The sequence below is a fragment of the Saccostrea cucullata genome, unplaced genomic scaffold, assembly GCF_032062105.1.
Source record: "Saccostrea cucullata isolate Sc308-1 unplaced genomic scaffold, CSIRO_AGI_Scuc_v1 ctg512, whole genome shotgun sequence".
Classification (NCBI taxonomy): Eukaryota; Metazoa; Mollusca; class Bivalvia; order Ostreida; family Ostreidae; genus Saccostrea; species Saccostrea cuccullata.
In genome coordinates this window covers 281,073-302,107 of record NW_026935905.1, presented here as the reverse complement: position 1 = coordinate 302,107, position 21,035 = coordinate 281,073, and the positions used below count along the sequence as shown (strand labels likewise).

Genomic DNA, 21,035 nt, shown 5'->3' with positions numbered 1-21,035 from the left:
TAAATGATTTCTATACTTCATATGTGCATTTCTTGTGGCAAGACTTTTCCTTGGGTACCAACAATTTTGACTCTTTGACATTGACCTTTGTGTTTGACACAATTTGATCCACTATAAAAAAAACCATTATAACCTTGACCATAGCTCAGCAATAGCTAGTGTTACAGTTTTCATATTTCAGAGGTGAATTACTAGTAATAAGGCCATTCCATTTACTTTGACTTTTGACCAAGGAGTTTGACCTACTTTTGAAAAACTTGAACATAAGATTCAAGCAGTTATTGCAAGGGTTTTCATTTTACTTATGACATGACTCTCCTTTGGGTACCAACATTTTGACTTTTTATCTTTGACTTTTGAGTTTGACCTACTTTTGCAAAACTTTTTCTTTATCTCTTGACCTTGACTTGCATTTGAGAAACCTTTAGCCTGGGGTATGAGCTGCCATATGGGGTATCTACAAACACATCTTGTTATTAATGTTTGTCTTTTTTTTTATATTTATTTTTTTAACACAACGGAATTCATTTCATACAGAAACATTAAAAATCTTTGTTAAAGAATTGTGTATTTTTACATATAAGAGAGTGAGAGAGGGGGCGGGGGAAGAAGAGAGAGAGAGAGAGAGAAAGAGAAGAGATAGAGAGTTATAGAAAAAGTTGGTTCCACCCGTTCCATTGAGTGTCAAATTTTTCTTTTTTGCCATTTCTATATGATATATATTTTTGTGTTTGGTAAAACTGATTCAATTGTGATATCGCGGATTACACTTTAGAGGTTTTTTTGTACATCTAGAAGTATAAATATAATATTTTAGAATAGATGATATTTTTCGAATAGGTGATATCACTTATTCTAATTCTGATATCACCTTTGGAAAATATATGATATCACTTATTCAAAATCTGAATAGGTGATATTACTTATTTGAATAGGTGATATCACCAACTGAATAAGTGATATCACCCATTCGAATAGGTGATATCACTCTTGGCAATAAATACCAAAACGGCGCCCTGTATTATTTTAGATGGAAAACATCAGATATTTCATACTACAGAAAAGAGAACACATTAAATTCCATAAATTACGGTCACTTCATTGAAAAACCAAAAATTCAGCCATCTTAATGTTTTGTAGAGTCATCATTCTAAAAAAAACTTTGAGATCGAACTACAGCTTTATTTTCAAAGTTCAAGTAAGTTACAATCACCAATAGCAAGTTTTCATAAGTGTACATTCAATTTTCAGCAGATTTGCACAGATATGCATACAAATGTTACATTTTAATGACTGTAAACTATATTACGGTCATTGGCTTTCCTACACTGCTCTTTTCTGCAAATTGTACGAAATACATCATCATATAATTTTTTTTGTAACTCGAGCTTAATGCAAATGTAAAATGTAACTGCTGCAACAATCTTAGGGAATTTTAAAAGTGAAGGAAAAGTTTAGTATATGAAATTCATGGATTGAAAGACAGATTAAAAGATATGATAGGGCTGCCACAAATGATTGAAAGGTGTTTACAATATAAAGATACAATTTACACAATCTGTTCATACATATTTATTAGGTAGCACCAATATATAATAAAAATATATTGCTATAAGATTAATAATAGACATAAAAAATACAGCATGCACAAAAAAGACCATCAGAAATTAATGAGTACAATCTGCACAACAGAAATCTCTCATTTCCTTTATCTCTAAAAATATTCCCTTACTTTTATCAAGTAAGTTTACTATACATAAATTAATCGTTGTTTAGTATAATTGGTCCTCTAGAATCATTTGTTATGGATATTCACAACTCCAGATTTCCATTACCCTGAGATTTTCCAGCCCCTTCATTCACTGTCAAACCTTTACACATTGAAGGATGCCTATCTCTGTGTTACATTATACTGTAAATGCTCAGTAGTTTTTCATGGATTTCTCCAATATTCCTGTTATTATCTCCTCAGTTATAGGACGAGGGGAAAGCTTTGTCAGCCGATGCTGTAAGAGAAATAAATAAAATAATTTGGTGAAAAAGTTTGACTCTGCAATTTCCAAAAAAGGTCAATGTTTTTATTGAGCAAATACAGAAAATGCTACAGATTCTAATAAAGTGAAATTTGTATCTCAAAACTGATATCTTTAAAATTATGGATTGTTGAAGCTATTCTGAATTCTCACAAACTTCTCTTTGATAAACTTTTCCACAAAATCTCAAACCTTCAGACTTTTTCTTGGTTAAATTCAGTTCAAGATATTAATTTTTGAACAATTTGATGCTTAAAACTTTAAGTTCAGGATTACAAGTTTTGAAGAAAAAAGTTATTTGTTGCTTTAAAAATGTAATACATTACTCTATCCTGATATCTTCTTAGCCAAGGTAATGTTCTTCCTACCTGAATTCAGAATAGCTTCCTACCTGAGACATTGTTTTCCTTACCTGAGTCATTGTTCCTTTGACTAGGTTAGGAATGTCTTACCTGAGGCATTGTTCCTTTGACTAGGTTAGTAATGTCATCCTTGGTGTATCTTACCTAAGGCATTGTTCCTTTGACTAGGTTTGGGATGTCTTACTTTAGGCATTGTTCCTTTGACTCAGTTAGGAATGTCTTACCTGAGGCATTGTTCCTTTGACTAGGTATGGAATGTCTTACCTGATGTATTGTTACTTTGACTAGGTTAGGAATGTCTTACCTGAGGCATTGTTCCTTTGACTAGGTTAGGAATGTCTTACGAGGCATTGTTTCTTTGACTAGGTTAGGCATGTCTTACCTGAGGCATTGTTCTCTTGACTAGTTAGGAATGTCTTACCTGAGGCATTATTCCTTTGACTAAGTTAGGAATGTCTAACCTGATGCATGGTTCCTTTGACTAGGTTAGGAATGTCTTACCTGATGTATTGTTCCTTTGACTAGGTTAGGAATGTCATACCTGAGGCATTGTTCCTTTGACTAGCTTAGGAATGCCTTACATGAGGCATTGTTCCTTTAACTAGTTAGGAATGTCTTACCTGAGGCATTGTTTCCTTTGACTAGGTTAGGAATGTCTTACCTGAGGCATTTTTCCTTTGACTAGATTAGGAGTGTCTTACATTTGTTCCTTTGACTAGGTTAGGAATGTCTTACCTGAGGCATTGTTCCTTTGACTAGGTTAGGTATGTCTTACCTGAGGCATTGTTCCTTTGACTATGTTAGGTATGTCTTACCTGAGGCATTGTTCCTTTGATAAGTTAGGAATATCTTAACTGAGGCTTGTTCTTTTGAATGTGTCTTACCTGAGGCATTGTTCCTTTGACTAGGTTAGGAATGTCTTACCTGAGGCATTGTTCCTTTGACTAGGTTAGGAATGTCTTACCTGAGGCATTGTTCCTTTGACTAGGTTAGGAATGTCTTACCTGAGGCATTGTTCCTTTGGCATTGTGCCTTTGACTAGATTATGAATGTCTTACCTGAGGCATTGTTCCTTTGACTAGGTTAGGAATGTCTTACCTGAGGCATTGTTCCTTTGACTAGGTTAGGAATGTCCTACCTGAGGCATTGTTCCTTTGACTAGGTTAGGAGTGTCCTATCTGAGGAATTGTTCCTTTGAATAGGTTAGGAATGTCTTACCTGAGGCATTGTTCCTTTGACTAGGTATGGAATGTCTTACCTGAGTCTTGTTCCTTTGATAAGTTAGAAATGTCTTACCTGAGGCATTGTTCCTTTGACTAGGTTAGGAATGCCTTACCTGAGGCATTGTTCTTTGACTAGGTTAGGAATGTCATACTTGAGGCATTGTTCCTTTGACAAGGTTAGGAATGTCTTACCTGAGGCATTGTTCCTTTGACTAGGTTAGGAATGTCTTACCTGAGGTATTGTTCCTTCTAGTTAGGAATGTCTTACCCCAGACACTGTTTGTTTGACTAGGTTAGGTATGTCTTACCTGAGACATTGTTCCTTTGACTAGGTTAGGTATGTCTTACCTAAGGCATTGTTCCTTTGACTAGGTTAGGAATGTCTTACCTGAGGCATTGTTCCTTTGACTTGGTAAGGGGTGTCTTACCTAAGGCATTGTTCCTTTTACAAGGTTAGGAATGTCTTACCTGAGGCATTGTTCCTTTGACTAGTTTAGAAATGTCTTACCTGAGGCATTGTTCCTTTGACTAGGTTAGGAATGTCTTACCTGAGGCATTGTTCCTTTGACTAAGTTAGGAATGTCTTACCTGAGGCATTGTTCCTTTGACTAGGTTAGGAATGTCTTACCTGAGGCATTGTTCCTTTGACTAGGTTAGGAATGTCATCCTTGGTATATCCTAGACTGGACAGTCCATCTGGCATCTCCAGGTCCTGCATGATCTGTCTCAGTCGGTCAGCCAAGATAAGACCAGCATCCTCCTTCCTCTTGTTTGTTGTATCCACACCTGAAGTTGAATATCAGTGGGCTTTTACTTCAGTTTACCTTATCCAAGATTCAAAATTGGAAAGATTCAAAAGGAAAATGTAAAATTTATAAGATATGCATGTATATGCAGACATATAGATTTAAAAAACCTAGAGATTTGGTACTCGACATTTTGCATGACTGCAATGACTGTCCAATTAATAAAGGAACAAACCATCTTCGTTATATTATTTTGTTTCAATTGGACCTTGAAAATAAAATTTTATTGAATTCTTTTGCACATATTGTGCTGCCTAGAAAATTGCTTTATGGATATGTATATAAGCTGTTGTTAAATGACAGAGTATTTAGAATCAGAAAAAAAGTAACATTTAAAATCAAAAATATAACACATACCTGATTTTATAACCACGCCGCTTTGGTCTTAGAAAAATATAATTTTAGGATGCAAGGTTAACAAATCTGAAGTGTACATGGCAATTAAAACAATGTTTCAAAATATTCATTTGAGCCATATATTATATATAAAAAAAACTTGAAATGATTATAAAATTTCTTTGCCTTTCATAATTCTATACATCATCATTGGATGATCATCATCATATCCTTTAGACATGTAGGATTTAACAAGACCAGAGATAGGGTAAGACATGGCATGACTGAAAAAGAGAGGGAAATGTAAGATTAAGATTCATTAATCATAACTGTAATACTTATTATTAAAAGCTGTTAAATCAAAATGAGGAAAATTATGAGCATTGACTAGAACATGACAAACCCTTGACATTAAATGAGGAATATTTTTATGAAGACTGAAAAGGATAAAAAAGGAATACCCTTGGTGTGAGAGATTATATTTAAAATCTTTAATCTTACCACAAATGACATCCGGAATTTCCAAATCCAATTCCTGCGTAACAACTGGCCAGGTGCATGATGGATCTAGCCTCCATATCACCAGCATCATAGACTGCCCTAAAAATTTAATATACACTGTACAGTATATGTGACTCGCCATGAGATTTTTGGCCCAAATGCGGCAAAACGTAATAATGAAAAAAACGTCACAATCAACGTTTACAAAAAAGCGTGAATTTCGCGCACTTGTTAAAATAATTGCAGGATGAATTTAGATTGTGTAATGTTTAAAGACTTTTTTTATATAAACAAAAATAATAAGAAAATCGATCTTATTTTGATTTAAATATTATTGAAAGTTTTAGAGTTATTCCCCGTAAGACTAACTCTTCTTTAGCATATGTTTAGTTTCCGAGTTGTTGGTGTAAACAATCATGGCGTCTCGAGAAATGTTTAAACCTTAGAATCGCCGGAATGGAAAGCTGCAGCCAACTAAGCCAGTCAAGTGCAGTTTCTAATGCAAGTTCCCCCCGGAAATAGTAGAAAACGAAGATGAAGAATTTGTAAACGAAATAAATCGAGTGAATGACCTATATTTTGGAAACTTGTCAAACACATCGGATGTCGCAGAATATCACTCTGATAACGCAGAGAGCTCTGACGAAAATGAAAGCGATGGAGAAATAGGAATGTTTAATACCAATAGAGCAGAGTGAGGTAGATTGAAATTGACCAATTTCAAAAGTTTAATTCTAAAACTGCGGTTGTTCTCGACTCTACGGAAAACCATGTAGTGAGGTCGTCGATTTAGAATCTTTGCTTGAATACAGAAACACGTGCCTGGAAATGAACAAGGAGGAACTAGATATGATGATCAAAGTGCAATTATTTCACCATCGCCGAAATGACAAAGTGACTAGTGCAAAGAAACATAGATCAAAAGAAAGGGAGAGAATTAGACAAGAATATTTTTTTAATGGACATCAAGTGTGTAGAGAAACATTTGCGTTTTGCCATGGAGTTTATAGGAAGACGGTGGACGTGCTTGCTCGTTCCCTTGATAAGGATGGACTCGCTCCTAGAATCCATGGAAACATTGGTAAACATCCAAAGCATGCCCTCACTGTAAATGATGTTCAATCTGTAAAAGATTTTCTAACATCTTATGGAAACAAGTTTGGTTTACCATTACCAGGAAGACTGCCGAACTACAGAGATTGTAGAGCTATAGTGTTGCCCTCTGATAAGACAAAAGCTGATATACATCAGGACTATTTGTTAGTTGCAGAGAGTCTACATTTAAGAAAGATATGTTTGTCAGAATTTAAAAGAGTTTGGCTGAATACATGTCCACATGTTCTAATTAGCAAGCCTTCAACAGACCTATATTATAAATGCCAATCCTATGCGAATATCCTGATTCATGGTGGCAATATGACAGAAGAGGAAAAGGAGCAACATCTTGAGAAATACACAGCTCATGTAAAAATCAAAGATTTATTACAGAAGGCAATGTGAAGTTTCTAAAACTTTTTTTTTCCAAATGAGAGAAAAACCAGAGGTAACAATTTATTATATGATTCAAGTAATATTGTTTGAAATTAGTTGATCATTTATACATTAGTTCTGTTAAATTAGTGATTTTTCTTAATCAATTGGCTATTGATATTTTCCCCAGGTCAGCCCATCTGTTCTTTGGAGGGAACTCAACATTACAGTTTTGATTATGCACATTATGCGCAACACGTTGGTCCTTTGTTCTTCAAAACCCCACGGAAATGCCAGTGTTTTGGAATCTGTTCAGAGGGTTCAGGTAATTTTTAGAACGTCAAACACAAGACTACAATAGTCTAATTGATTTTTTAGCATTACTCTTTTAGTTCAATGATAGAAAATAAAATTTATAGATTCATGTACAAGTATACTACTACTAGTCTAACAAATTTAATTTATAAAACAGACTAGGCAGTGCATTTAATTGGCTAATACATGCAACCTGTAAATTTAAAATTACATTTTTAGAAATGCACCCTTTCATAAAAAAAAAAATTGAAGTAAAAGAATAGCTTTTTCAGTGCAAACATTTTTTTGTGAACTTTTATCCAGGATCACAGATATTTTACTTGATTGATGAGTCTCAGCATTCTGGAAAGGGGGCAAACTCTGTTGCCAGTATGATTCACCACCATTTTCAACTTAAAGGTTATGGAGAAATGAATTTACAACTCCATATGGACAACTGCACTGGTCAAAATAAAAACAACACTGTTATTGGGTATGTATTTCCAATCCAACTGTCTATATATTAACTACAATTTGTGCGGGTGGTATTTTTGCAAAATTAATACAATAGGTGTCTTCATGTCAAATACATCCATGTTTACATGTGGTACATGTAATGAAATACACTGGCAAAATTATTTTCAATTCATTTGCTCTCTTTTATTAGTTTAGTTTCATGATGAAGTTCTTTTAGAAGTGCATTTAGAGATCTTGTCTCTTTTGAATTTTATTTTAAAAGAATGTCTTGTAGATATGGGATGTGGCGAGTTATGACCGGCAGACATATGACCATTGAGTTTTCTCTGATGGAGGCAGGCCACACAAAGTTTCATCCCGACTGGCATTTTGGGCTCTGGAAGGTGAAATGGCGAAAACTGCAGAGAATCTTGAGGAAGTGGCCAAATCTGTTGTCATTCATCTAGGAATAACCATAATATTAGCTTGTAGAGGATCCCCAATCCAGTCATTTTCTATGACTGGAACGTTTCTGCAGTACTTCAAGCCAATACCTCAACTCAAGCAGTATCATCATTTTCGGTATGCATTATATTGCCTGTGTTTTTTATCAATTAATTCATTGGAGGTTGGGTTATCACAGAACAACAAATGCACAGAGAGGCATAGATAAGATCTTCAAGTATACTGTAGACATACTTTTTTCCACGCTGTCATAATTCTGCGGAATCTTGATTTTTGTTTAATCTGCAGGTAGAAAATCATGTGGATTTCTTAACTGTCCCTATATATACCTTACATGTTTATTAAGTATGCTTGGACAAATTTCCGCGAAAAATTTGTGACCGCGTACATACCGTAAATTAATACCATACGAAAAAAGTACTTCTATGGTATTATATTTTTTTTTTCATTTTATTTAATTTGGTCTGAATTTCATGACTTTAGTAAAACCAGCGATTTTCAGACCAAAACATCGAAATTAATTTAGTATTTTTCTTTATACATGTTCATCTTATTAAATATATATATTTGGTGTTTGTTTGTCATATATTCTTTTATTTTCTTATGCTTGTATAATTTATCCCTCAATTAAATATCTTTATGTTGTCAAATTAAAAAAATTACATGAACATGTATACAAAAAAAAAAAAAAAAAAAATCCCCAAAAGTAAACACCAAATACATCAGATTTAAGCCCATGTTGACAAATGCAAATTTTAAGTATAAGGTTATGAAGAATTCTGTTAGCATTGAATTTTGAAAATTTTTGTATGCATGTACATGTATGCTGCTAAAAACAGAACTGAAGAGAAATTCTTAACTAATTCTAACTGCCATGACTGTGCTCCTTCAATATCTTTTGCATTAAACTGTAGATAAATATGTTAGAAAAACAATATATGTTGGAAGATCTAACATCTTTGACTTTTGCAGCATGACACAGGAACATCCTGGAGTAGTCCATCTACGAAAGTATGCTGGTGATGAAGAAATTACTGTCAACATCCTGAAACACAAAGAATTCAGGTTTCCAAACATGGATGCCTCTCTTCCAACTGTTATCAAAGCATGTGGCCTTGACGCACAGCGACAGTGGTATTTATACGACGAGGTGGCCCCATACTGTGCCAGTCATGAGGCATGTCCCCGCCCAAGTGTACCAAAACCATCAGCCATAAAAGTTGAACAGAAAGTGAAATTAGGAAAGAGAAAATGTGCAAATTAACATTGTAACAAATCAATGTAATTTACATGCTGTCAAACAGTCATGGATGTTAAGAGTTTGATTTTATCCAGTTCTTAAAACTGTTATATTCTGTTGTATTAATTTGATCAAACAATATGTGTTTCAGAATGAAATAACATCTATTTCAAATTGTGTTACTTCATTGCTTTTATGTTACTTTAAAGTCGCAGAAATCACCAATATCAGATAAAGCAAGATGTGTTCATGAAACACTATGTACCCAGTGGTCCCTAAGTTTGAAAAAACTATTTTTAGTATATAGGTCACAGTCAAGGTCACAAGGTCATTAACCTTGGTATCATTTGAAAAAACTTAATTTAGTGGAGTATGCATAGAAAGTATGAAGTTTCTATCTCGTATTGTTACATGTAAAGATGTATTGCAAAGGTTCAAAAAGACTATTTTTAGCAAATACAAGTAGGTCACAGTCAAGGTCACAAGGTCATTGACCTTGGTGTAATTTGAAAGAGCTTGGTTACTGGAATATGCATACCAAATATGAGGTTTCTATCTCTCATATTTCAAAAGTTATGGCGAAGGTTAACGTTTAAAGATAGACAGGACAAAAACAGTATGCGCCCCCTGATCTATCGATCCGGGCGCATAAGAACCAAGTAGTAAAGTCCAATTTTCTTGACAATCAATAGGGATATCAAAGAAAAAACAACAGATAGTTGTTACTGGGGGTCATCTCTACTAGATAGTATAAAAATCTCATTTTCTCCCAGGTACCTCATTTGGGCCAAAATTCTCATGGCTTGTCACATATGATCAATCAAGGGGCCAAAGGGTGTATGGAATACAAACAGTAGCAAATCCCCATATACCCTTGAGTGAACCTGGATAACAAAGGATCTTGATTTAATTTTTATGTGACCAAATAAATTCTTTGTAAATGGTAAAACTGAAGTGCAACCAATGGTGTTTCAAACTATCAATATTTACTACATGCTGCAATGCATTGTGATGTCACATAATTTACCCCTGGCTCAAGTCGGGTGTATGGAAATACACACCCGACATGCTATTAACAAATCAAAACTCATGTTACAAGCTAGAACAGAAAATAAGTCAAAATGTTTGGAAGTCCCAAACACTTTTAAAAATATTCTTTTAGTACGATGTATAAAAAATCCTCAGATATCCCAAATATTAAATTTGGTCCTAATGAGTTTGAAATAATGAAGTTTGACTGTATAATTAATCTTTTCTTTGGCTACACAATTACCTCTTGATATACTTGTTGGTAATCTGTAAGGCATGTCTTGCCCAAATGTCACTGATTGGATTACAACCCTGGTAGGCGGGGCGAAGGTTTGGATTGACAGGACGGGGGACTCTCTCATAATATGGTAAGGCAGTGTAGGATTCTATTGCATGGCTAAAACAGAATTTGCAGAATAATTATATCAATGATCAAAATATGTCTCTATCATACACAGAAACCTGCTATATAAAAATGTGTTCAAAAATTATTTACAAATCATTTTTAAAGAATTGTGGTTTGTTAAGATTTGTGGGACAGTTTCTGACAAAGTAATCTGGTAAATTAAACTTATCATGGAAATTTATAATCAGATGATGCTATATTTGTATATTTTATCTAAAATATATAAATTTAACAGTAGGAATTCTAACAAATGTACAGATTTCCACAGAACTCTGAATTTTAAGTGCAGGGACTGTTAATGGAAACTCTAATTGGATGCATGTGTCTATATTTCTTATTTGTTTCATGAAGAGCATAACAATAAACCCAGCTTACCATAGAACATCAATTCCACTGTAGGCTGTCACCCTCTCTGGCATGGTTCTGAGATGTAATGGATCAACTATACCAAGTGTGGGGCGGATCTCTCTGTTTGAAATACCTTCAACGATATGACTGATACATTAAAAATGAACAGCGGGGGAAGGGGGTGGGGAGGGAATGTGATTTCAACAATTTACAATCTACACTACCCAAGGAAACTTACAATTAAGTGATAGCTTTTCTGACACTGTGGTTCTTAAAAAGAAGATATTTAATAATTCTTAAAGATATTTCAATGTAAAACTTTGATTTCCCATCCTACCCTTTAGAGCCATCATTTAAAAAAAAAAATCCACACTACACAAGGATGCTATCACATAAGTTTCAGTATCTTTAAATCTTAAGAAAATTTTCAGATTTTTTCCATAGATATATTTCAATGTAAAAATTATTTTTATTTTTTAACAATTTTAACTTTTTTTCATTCAAGGATGCTTTGTACAAAATTTGGTTAAAATTGACAAGTAGTTCTTGAGAAGAATTTGAAAATGTGCAAAATTTTCTAGATGGATGGATGATTAGACAGACAGCTAGAAAGACAGACAGACAACAGGTGATCTGAAAAGCTCACTTGAGCTTTCTGCTCAGTTGAGCTTAAGATATATGTATGTAAGTAATGTAACCTGTTTTTGCTCTCATTTCAGAAAAGTCAAACACAGCTGTTCCTGTGGTCTCACTTCCTGTTCCTGCGGTGGTTGCCACTGAAACAAAGAATAAATAACATATCATATCTTACTTTTCTTACTCCAAATCATCAAAATTTTCCATTTCATTTATAAGATCTTTCAGGATTAGACATTTACGCTTGAAGCACTGCATGGTGTCAACCCTACAGATTAAATAAAGTTTTTTTATATAATGTACATGGCATGTAACATTTAACTAGAAGTGGGATTAATTATCTAAAGGTGTCTTACCTGCAATCAGGGGTTTGACTTTATGAGTGACAGGCAGGCCCTTCCCTATAGGGGCATTAACATAGTCCAGAAACTCCGCCTTTGGATTAGAGGAGTAAAGATTGGCAGCTTTACATGTGTCCATCACAGAGCCACCCCCCACTGCCACAAATAGGTCAAAGTTACCCTTAGTGGCAAAGTCAATGGCATCTTTAAAACTGAAAATATAAGAATTTACAATTTCTCATATCTTAAAAGAACAAAGATGCACCCAGTAAGGCAGAATGTAATTTCTCTCTGTACATCCAGATAGATGAAATTATTTTATGTATTTATTTTGAGACACTCTTTACTTAAATTCATTGGTGCACTTGTTTCGGGATACCCTGTACCTGCCTTTTATCTGATGGCTCCACCCTACATTTATCATACACACTGTACTTCAGTCCAACATCCTCTAAAGCTTGACAGACCACCTTCACTGACTCCAACTTAACCAAGTTCCTGTCCGTCATAACACAAATGTTCTTTGCACCATGATTTTTACAGTCCTGAAAACGAACAATTAAGATTACAAAAAGAGGCCTATGAGTAACAACACTCACCTGAGTTGATGATTATGGTCCTGCTGTTCTTTCAGCAGACCGTTGAATAAAATTAATTAAGGTTTTAATTCCCTTTATTGCCATAAAATACTATGTGCTAAGTTAGAATGGAATTAGTAGTTCTCACGAAAAATGAAATTTATGAAAAGTTAACTAGCAAAAATACAGATAGATTATGTACTACATATTCTGAGCAGCCTGCTCAGGTGAGCTTATAATAAAGACAAATTAAAAACCTTACCAATCCAATTTCTCTAGTGACCCCTTCTCCATATCGTATATTTGAACATGCCATCTGAAAAATATAAATATGATACTTGTATATACACTGTAGATTGCTGAGAGTAAAATGCTTTTCTTAACCAAAGCACTCAATCTTATTCATTAAACATGCTAAAACTCCTTCTTTGAACCATCAACTAAAATGTTTAAAATCCTTCAATACTTACGGTGACCAATTCCAAAGAATTCAAATTATGGTGCTAATATTATATAAAGAATTCATGTTCTTAATTGTTTGCATATACATTGTATGTATATTGTATTTTTGTACCTCAATTTTTATTTTGGAGAAGATCAGATGTTATGAAAGATAAGAATCTGCAAAATTTATATTCCTGTAAATATATTGAACTACAGGTATCATGAGCAAGCTGAAAATATAATACTTATTGTTGCCATTTCCTAATGTGATTTTAAATTTCATTATGACCTGGAATTTGGCAAAATGACCTTGGTTTTAACAAATATCATTTGATCATTAGTAATCTTTGACTGACATATGAACATCCATTAGAAAATTATAAATTTTACATTTTTCGCTAGTGACATTATATGCGCAACAATTAACTTGGGTCAAGATTACAACTGTCACATTCTTTTAGATTAAGAACATTCTTTCTTTGCATATCATATCTGTTTTTGGTAGTGACCTTGGATTTACTGAACTTATCTTGGGTCAAGGTCATGGAATCTAATAAAAAAGTGTAATCTGTATACAGTATGAATCATTAAGAAGATACAGAACAGACACAAATTTAACACTTTTGCCACCAATATCTATTAGAATAACTTAAGTAATGATTAATACATGTATTAATCATTACTTAAGTTATTCTAATAGATATCTCAGACAAAATACCAGGTATAATATTTTAATAGTTGAATCCACACTTTTCAAAAGTTATGTCCCTTGGCCGCCATCTTAGGGGATAAACCCATAAAATCCTCACAGTAGCCTTTGTACTTTTCAGGTTTGTAACTTTGTCATTTGACTGGGAAAAATTGTTGCATAGTGTATACTAATTGCCCCATGTTGGGGCTATCCACACATCCAAAGAAAACAATTTATACACAGTGGATTCATCATAGCCCGCCCAAATGTTTGGTAGCATAAAGAGGAGAAATGTTTCTTTCCCTTTTGACCTTTTGGTTGACCCCACAAAGGGACACAACTTAAAACTTGTAACGTGTGGATTGGTCTATTCTGCCAATGACCTTACTTCTGACAGAATGACCTTCAGTGAAGCCCATCCTCAGTTTACAATCTCTGTTCTTATTTAATGAAATTCCAATATTATTCTCCATTACAAAATTACAGTCAAGAAAAGATTGCACAGACAGACAGATGACAAGGTGATTTCTTTATAACCCCCATCCATCCGAAACTTAGTTTGCAGTGGGTATAATAAATATACATTAATACCAAGGAAGATTACATGAAACAGACAATATTATACATTTATTGCATGATAGTGAGGGAAATATGAAGACTTATTCAGCCAAGAAAAATCATATTCCCCGAGGGCTTTGCCCAAGGGGAATATGATATTTCTTGGCTGAATAAGTCTTCATGTTTTCCGAACATTCATGCAATGAATTGTTTATTATACCAAAACAAACAAAACCTTTAGTTAAAAAAAACTTTCAAATTCGGCACCACTCTCAAATTCACTTTCATTTTTAACGTAAAGTTACTAAAACCCTTTGGACGACACATTATCATCAATTTTATGACGTAAACCAGGGTATTGTGACGTCTACTACTCTCGGGAGTTTTCTTTAAACGAACGATAATTATTTCGGGAAAATGCACTAAGTATCCGAAGAGGTGGAATATGATGAAAAGCACGCCGACGGCCGTGAAATATGAAATTTACGGCCCGATCACATGATAACCTAGAACCAATCAGATAACGCGTTGTGTAGAATATTTATAATGAGGTATAATAACATACACTTTAGAGGTATGCTAAAAAGAGTAAATTTGAAAATAAAATTTAATTTAATGAAAGAAGCTTGAAATTATAACAATATAAGGTTTAACAAAATTTACCTCATAAGCATATTCTTTCTGTTCCCCTGCAGATGTTCCATAACTCTCTGTAATGATATGAACTAATGTACTAATTACTAATAAAATAGATATTCAAAAAATAAAACATCATCTCATATATCATGGATCTCAAAAATCATTTGACAAGCAGAAAAAAAAAGGCCTAAGAAGAAAGAATACTATAAACATGATAAAGGAAGGGAGTATGGTATTCTTCTCTCAAACACTTTTAAGATATGGTGAAAAACTCAATTTTGCTTCACATCGTTTGCAACAGACGGACATAAAAATGATATTTAGTCTGAAAACAGTTTGTTTTCCTTCAAATGAAAATGAAAGACTAGAGTAGTTTCTTTTTCTTTCAACTTAGCTTGAAGAAAAGGACAAACATGCAACTACCTACCAGTACTTGTACTGAAAATTTTAAGATGGCATTGTCATTTCTTAGTCAATCAAATGAGCAGTGTTTTAACCTTACATGTGGTGAACTTTTTGCTTCAATTTTATATTATACCGCTGTATATGTTCCCGTTATAAAAAATGTAAATATACTTACTTTTTCCTTGGACAGTAATGGCACCATGAGCATTGCCAAATCTGAAATAGATGAATTATTTAAATTTGGATGCCATTTAATTTTTATAGTTCAAGCTGCTGACATTATTATCATGATTATACGGATTGTTTTTATTTATTTTACATAGTTATGTTGATTTTAATTATAAATCAACATTATATTCCTCTTTTTTTGGTCATTAATAAAAGTAACCAAGAATTAACTTTGAAAGATTGATTAGTTCAAGCCATCAAGAGTTCAGAAACTGCACCAAACTTGTTCTGTCTATCCAGATTTTCTGTGTAATTCCGGGATGCTTCTACATTTTTAATCGTCAGAAATAGGCACTTCCATTGCTTTCAATTTCTAGCTGTGCTTAGTATCGAGGACGTTTTTGGTTTATCCCATGTTTTATACAACAAGTTTAAATTTGCCGACGGTTGAAGGGTGTTAGTCGATCATTTTTGAAGCTAGATCTTAGCTGAAACCAGTAGGAAAAGTGTATACATGTATATTAATTAAAATCAAGTCTGAACCGAGAAACCCTTGGGAATCCAAGATGGCAAGTGTCATATATACCTTCACTCTTTTTATATACAGTAATGATGACATTTTTAAAACGTTTTAATTTCAGCGATTTTTATTTTGATGTGGGTATTCATGCAGATACGCCAAAAAACCCACATAATTAGCCCCTTCACGATAATTGCGGTACTACACTTTTGAAGGGCAAAATAATAACGTTTGGCGGAGTTTTTCTTGATAGATAATTAAATGACGTATTTTAAACAATTACTTTTACGTCATATTTCACCAAACTATATCATTTTGCCATGCAAACCAGCAGTACGTACCACATTTACCATGAACGGTCTATGCACAATCAAAATTCACCATCCTGAAACCAAGTGCCTATGAAAAACTTCACTATATAGTCTTAAAGGCATGTCATTCAAATTTCGGGGGGGGGGGGGGGCAGGCTAGGGGGTCTTAGCCCCCTACCACATTTTTGCAAATAATAAATTAATTAAGGCATTGAAAATTGAGGTTAACCTTTTATTGTTGGTTTAGCCCCCCCCCCTTTCAATTTGCTTCGATGTCTACGGTTCAGGTCAACAATAATATCTTTCTCTGTTACAGTATCTGTTCTAACACCACCACCACCACTAACCCCCATTTTTCCTGGTGTCTTGCAAAACATGCAGATGAACAGGTTTATACTGATGAACGCTGTCATCTGGTGCAGTGCACATAAGAAGATAACAATTAAGCTCTTCATTGTAATCTGTAAATACATACCTAACGTGTGCAAACTTCCTAAAGAAATTCCCTAGTGCAGTTTTTACTGCCATCTTCGAATATATCTTGGCCTGGAGCGACTTCTACCTATTTATAGAATTATCATCGGGCTTGATATTCATAGATTCTACCAGCTGATTTTGAATCTCGAGATCGCAAGCCAAAAATGTTTGAGAGACGATTTATCATGTGTTTATCTTCTCAATACTTCTGAAAAGTTGTTAGACAAATTACAGAACTAGTTTTTGGTGCAGATAAGTTACATCGCCAGGTAACGAAGTTAGACAAAGTAGAAAAGTACGACTAAGTTCGAATTTTCTCTAAATGCCCCTCCCCCATAAACAAATTTTGAAAAAGCTATAAGAAATGAATTTCAAAATACTGAAAACAGTATTGCAAAAACTATGATTTGATTTGAACAAATTTTATTGTGTACTAGCACATAAATGGATTGAGCAGCAGGCATAGCCCATTTGAGCTTTTCAAGAGAAACATTCAGTGTAATTTTAATATGGCATGACAAAGAATGAGTGCACTTAACATGCTCAGGTCCAGCACAATCTCTTGATTAAGCTATATAGCTTTGAAAAGCTATTTAGCTTTTTTAAGTTATTCAAAATAGCTTGATAAAGCTATTTATGTGCAGTTTTTCACAAAAACGTTTTTTGCAAGAAATAAACAAAAAGTCACAAGTATTTGACTATTTATATAATTTATGTACTATGGGCTATCAAAAATACAACCTAAATCATAGAAAGTTATAACATTGCTAGGTGTCCAGTCACTTCGTACACAAACCGAGTCGTACACAAACCAACTCATATACAAAGAGTCAACTCGTACACAAAAACCAGAAGTCAACTCGTACACAAGATTTATAATACAATCGTTATGATTTAATTTTATACAAATAATGTTTGATAACGCGAAGTGTTACTTTTCTTTAAGTTTTCCCCCTAAATATTTAAATAATACAACTTCCCTGATAGGAACATCAAAGACATCAAAGAAGTATTGTTAAACCAACACACGCACGGTGGTTTCTTGAATCTGCGACAAACGCTAATTACGAGATGCCCATAATTCAGTATCCTTTAATTATGAGATACTATATGTATCGAAAACGTCTCCAAGTTTCTTCATTCCTTATACTTCACCATGGTTAGAGAGATTTGTCTTTCCTGTATCAAGACGGTAAGTTTCTAAAACTTTTTTTTATTTAAATAAGTTTAGATATGTGTAGGAAAAATGTGTTATACAGTATACCATTAAATTCTTACCATGTATTTAGATTGCATTTAGATCGCATTTACTATCTACACTATATATCTATTTAGCATAATAAATTAGGATGCTATAGATATTTTATTCTACATTAACATGCATTACTTGCATAACAGAAAACTTTTTAAAAATATAAAATCTACGTATAACAATTTTGTTGACAATTAAAAATCCATTTGAATTAAGTTTTTCAACTACATATTTAACAAACAAAATATTTAAATTGACAATATAAGAATTATTTAAGATAATTACATTTATTTATGAATTAATCTAAGAATTAAGAATGAATTCGACAATCTTAATTTAGTTAACTCAAAACACATTTGTGTACGAGTTGACTTCTCAATTATTTGGAAACTGTGGCAAATATTACCTTAAACCACAAAGGAAAACCTATGTATGAGTCGTGTAAGAGTTGACTTCTGGTTTGTGTACGAGTTGACTTTTTTTTGTGTACGAGTTGACTTTTTGTATACGAGTTGGTTTGTGTACGACTCGGTTTGTGTACGAAGTGACTGTAAACCCATTGCTACTGTTGAGTACTTTTAAACAAAGCATGAATTTCCATTGTTTGATTAACTGTGTTTGCGATGAGGCGTGGGTAAGTATGATTGCTTCTTAATGTGCTGAGCTCTTACCAATCAATTATCCTGTTGGTCATAAATGACCTCTTATATAATTTCATTCAAGAAATAACTGTGTGGTCACTCATCAATAGCCCCAAAACTTTTAAAACTTTGAGTACAAAGTCTCTCAAGGAGACGCAATTTGGTGAGTGATTTTCACATGCGTTGTATTCGGAAGACTTCCAAGTTTAATATTTCCACTGCACCAAGGTGCGACTTTTTGCACTTGTTGAAAAAATAACACTATTGAGAAAAAAGTCTAATAAAATAGCTTAAAGGCCGAGGTTTTTAACCGTACGGTTTTCCTCAGGTAAGTTTGGTGTGGGGTGGAGCTTAATCGAAGCGGCTGAGAAGCCCCGAGGGAACGACGCTGGCTTGTGTATACTACCTATACTCAACAAAAAAAGAAACGCATATTGTTTTACTCGTAAAAGAATTTTTTTAGATGTACATGGAACAACTATATTTTATATCATTGGATACCTGACCTATTTAAAGGACAACATGAGGTTTTAAAACCCAAGTGTTGAATTATCTCCCCTGATTAAACATGTTTCTGAAAGTATTGTTTTTCATGATTTCTTCTAAATCGGATGTCTTTTTCTGTTGATATTTTGGATTTAGAAAAACTATTATCACTCCTATTAAACCCATATTTAAGATTTGATTGCAGTGTTGATGCTGCAATGCCACGTTGAAACAAAGATGAACACAACCAGGCTGAATGATGATACTAAATGGAGCTACGCAACAGGAAGTTGCAACTGCATTTGGAACACATCAATGGGCTTTGCAGCCTTAAACTAAAGTCGGAAGACCAAGAATTGGCTATCCGCAGGTAACCAAACCCAGGCAGGACCGTCAGACCCCCCCTTTTTTCAGCACCTCACGCGATTCAGAACTACTGTAAAAATGCTGCTACAATTGCTGGATGAAAAAATCAGCATAAAAGTGCATAAATTATTCGCAAGAGACTGAGAGGAGCTGGTATTTGTGCACGACATCCATACATTGGAAATCCAGTTGCGCTTAGACGTCGCAAAGGACATATGGATGTTTTAAACGCTATGCCCCTAGAATTTGGAGGCGTCGACAATGACATACTGTATACAGGGTTATTTTTGCCCCGTTTTATTTTCGCCCTTTCACACTGGCAACCAATTTTGCCCCGTTTTAAATTCGTCCAGTCACAGTTTTGTTTAAGAAAATATATTGTATATTTTAAATTCGCCCCTTTTTAAATTCGCCCAAACGATGTAAGGGCGAAAGGGGCGAAAATAAAACGGGGGCGAATATTTCCCTGTATACAGTAAATATAAATTCTACTCGCAACACAGGACATGTTTGATTTTCATCAAAACCCTCTAAAATCAATAATAAAAAAATAAGGAGTAAACTGAAAACTTAAATTATCATGTTTAAGGTGGCTCATTACATCCACAGTTTATTTTAGATTTCAATACAGCACCACTTATAATGTAGATGTCAAATATCCAGATGGGGGTATTGATATCATAATATTTTTATAGAATTTTTTTAGTTTTTGTTTTATTTTAGTGAAATGTTTTATTTCAGGTTTATTATTCACAGAATTTCAGAACTTTCAGTATCAAATGATGGGCATCTTCTTAAGACAAGTACACACAGTGAAAATACCTCATAATACCTAATAATAATTTTATTAGAAAAAATAATTTTCTCCTAGAAAACAATTAATGTCATTATCTTTTTAATCCCATAAAACATTTAAAAAATGTGTTCTGAAGAGATAAGGAATGTATTTTAATGAATTACATGTGTCAAATTGAATGAAGAAAGTTTAAAGCAAATGAAAAATCCAATTTAAAAAATATTTGGTATAAAAAGTCCACTTTCAAGAGTTATCTTTCCTAATTAGCCAAGACTCAAAACACTATGAAACGTTTGACATTACATCTAAAATTCAGAATAAAGCTTTAAATTGCCAGAGTATACATTTAAATCAATAAAACAAATATATTAATTAACACCAACACAGCAACACAAGGACATGTTTGATTTTCATCAAAACCCTCTAAAATCAATAATAAAAAAATAAGGAGTAAACTGAAAACTTAAATTATCATGTTTAATCTGAACATGCGTTTCTTTTTTTGTTGAGTACATATACACAGGATGTTACCTGAGTGTATTACCTGTATGGGTTTTCCTTCGACTTTGTAAACCGAGGCCGTTTTTTTTTTCATGATTAGCTCATGAATTGAAAAGTGAAATAAAGCATTTTTTGTTGCAGACAGAATCCTTCTCAATTTCTTTCTTTTAAAATAATTGATATTTTTAATAATTCGACATTTTTTATATAAAGTGTGTTTCTTTTAAGAAATGAAGTGTTATAACGAAAATACATT

The 21,035-nt window shown here is 33.5% G+C and overlaps 2 protein-coding genes and 1 pseudogene across 2 annotated transcripts in view; 2 read left to right on the top strand and 1 right to left on the bottom strand.

The window, feature by feature from the left end:
• Positions 1 to 1,168: 1,168 nt before the first annotated feature.
• On the bottom strand, positions 1,169 to 16,849 carry LOC134244191 (hydroxyacid-oxoacid transhydrogenase, mitochondrial-like). The gene is given in 14 exon segments (XM_062726460.1): positions 1,169 to 2,006; positions 4,247 to 4,425; positions 4,795 to 4,808; positions 4,898 to 5,044; positions 5,262 to 5,360; positions 10,460 to 10,612; positions 10,997 to 11,102; positions 11,668 to 11,745; positions 11,962 to 12,158; positions 12,337 to 12,491; positions 12,787 to 12,840; positions 14,881 to 14,927; positions 15,437 to 15,477; positions 16,736 to 16,849. Coding segments are annotated over 14 exon segments (1,407 nt in total). The 5' UTR covers positions 16,789 to 16,849; the 3' UTR covers positions 1,169 to 1,922.
• LOC134244190 (uncharacterized) lies at positions 6,010 to 9,239 on the top strand (annotated as a pseudogene).
• A 65-nt stretch (positions 16,850 to 16,914) lies between the features above and the next one.
• The window catches only part of LOC134244189 (uncharacterized), a 30,190-nt gene continuing 26,069 nt past the window's right edge, over positions 16,915 to 21,035 (top strand). Inside the window, exon 1 of the mRNA XM_062726459.1 lies at positions 16,915 to 17,006. The gene's annotated coding sequence lies outside the window, so the exon portion shown is untranslated. The remainder of the gene's footprint in view (positions 17,007 to 21,035) is intronic.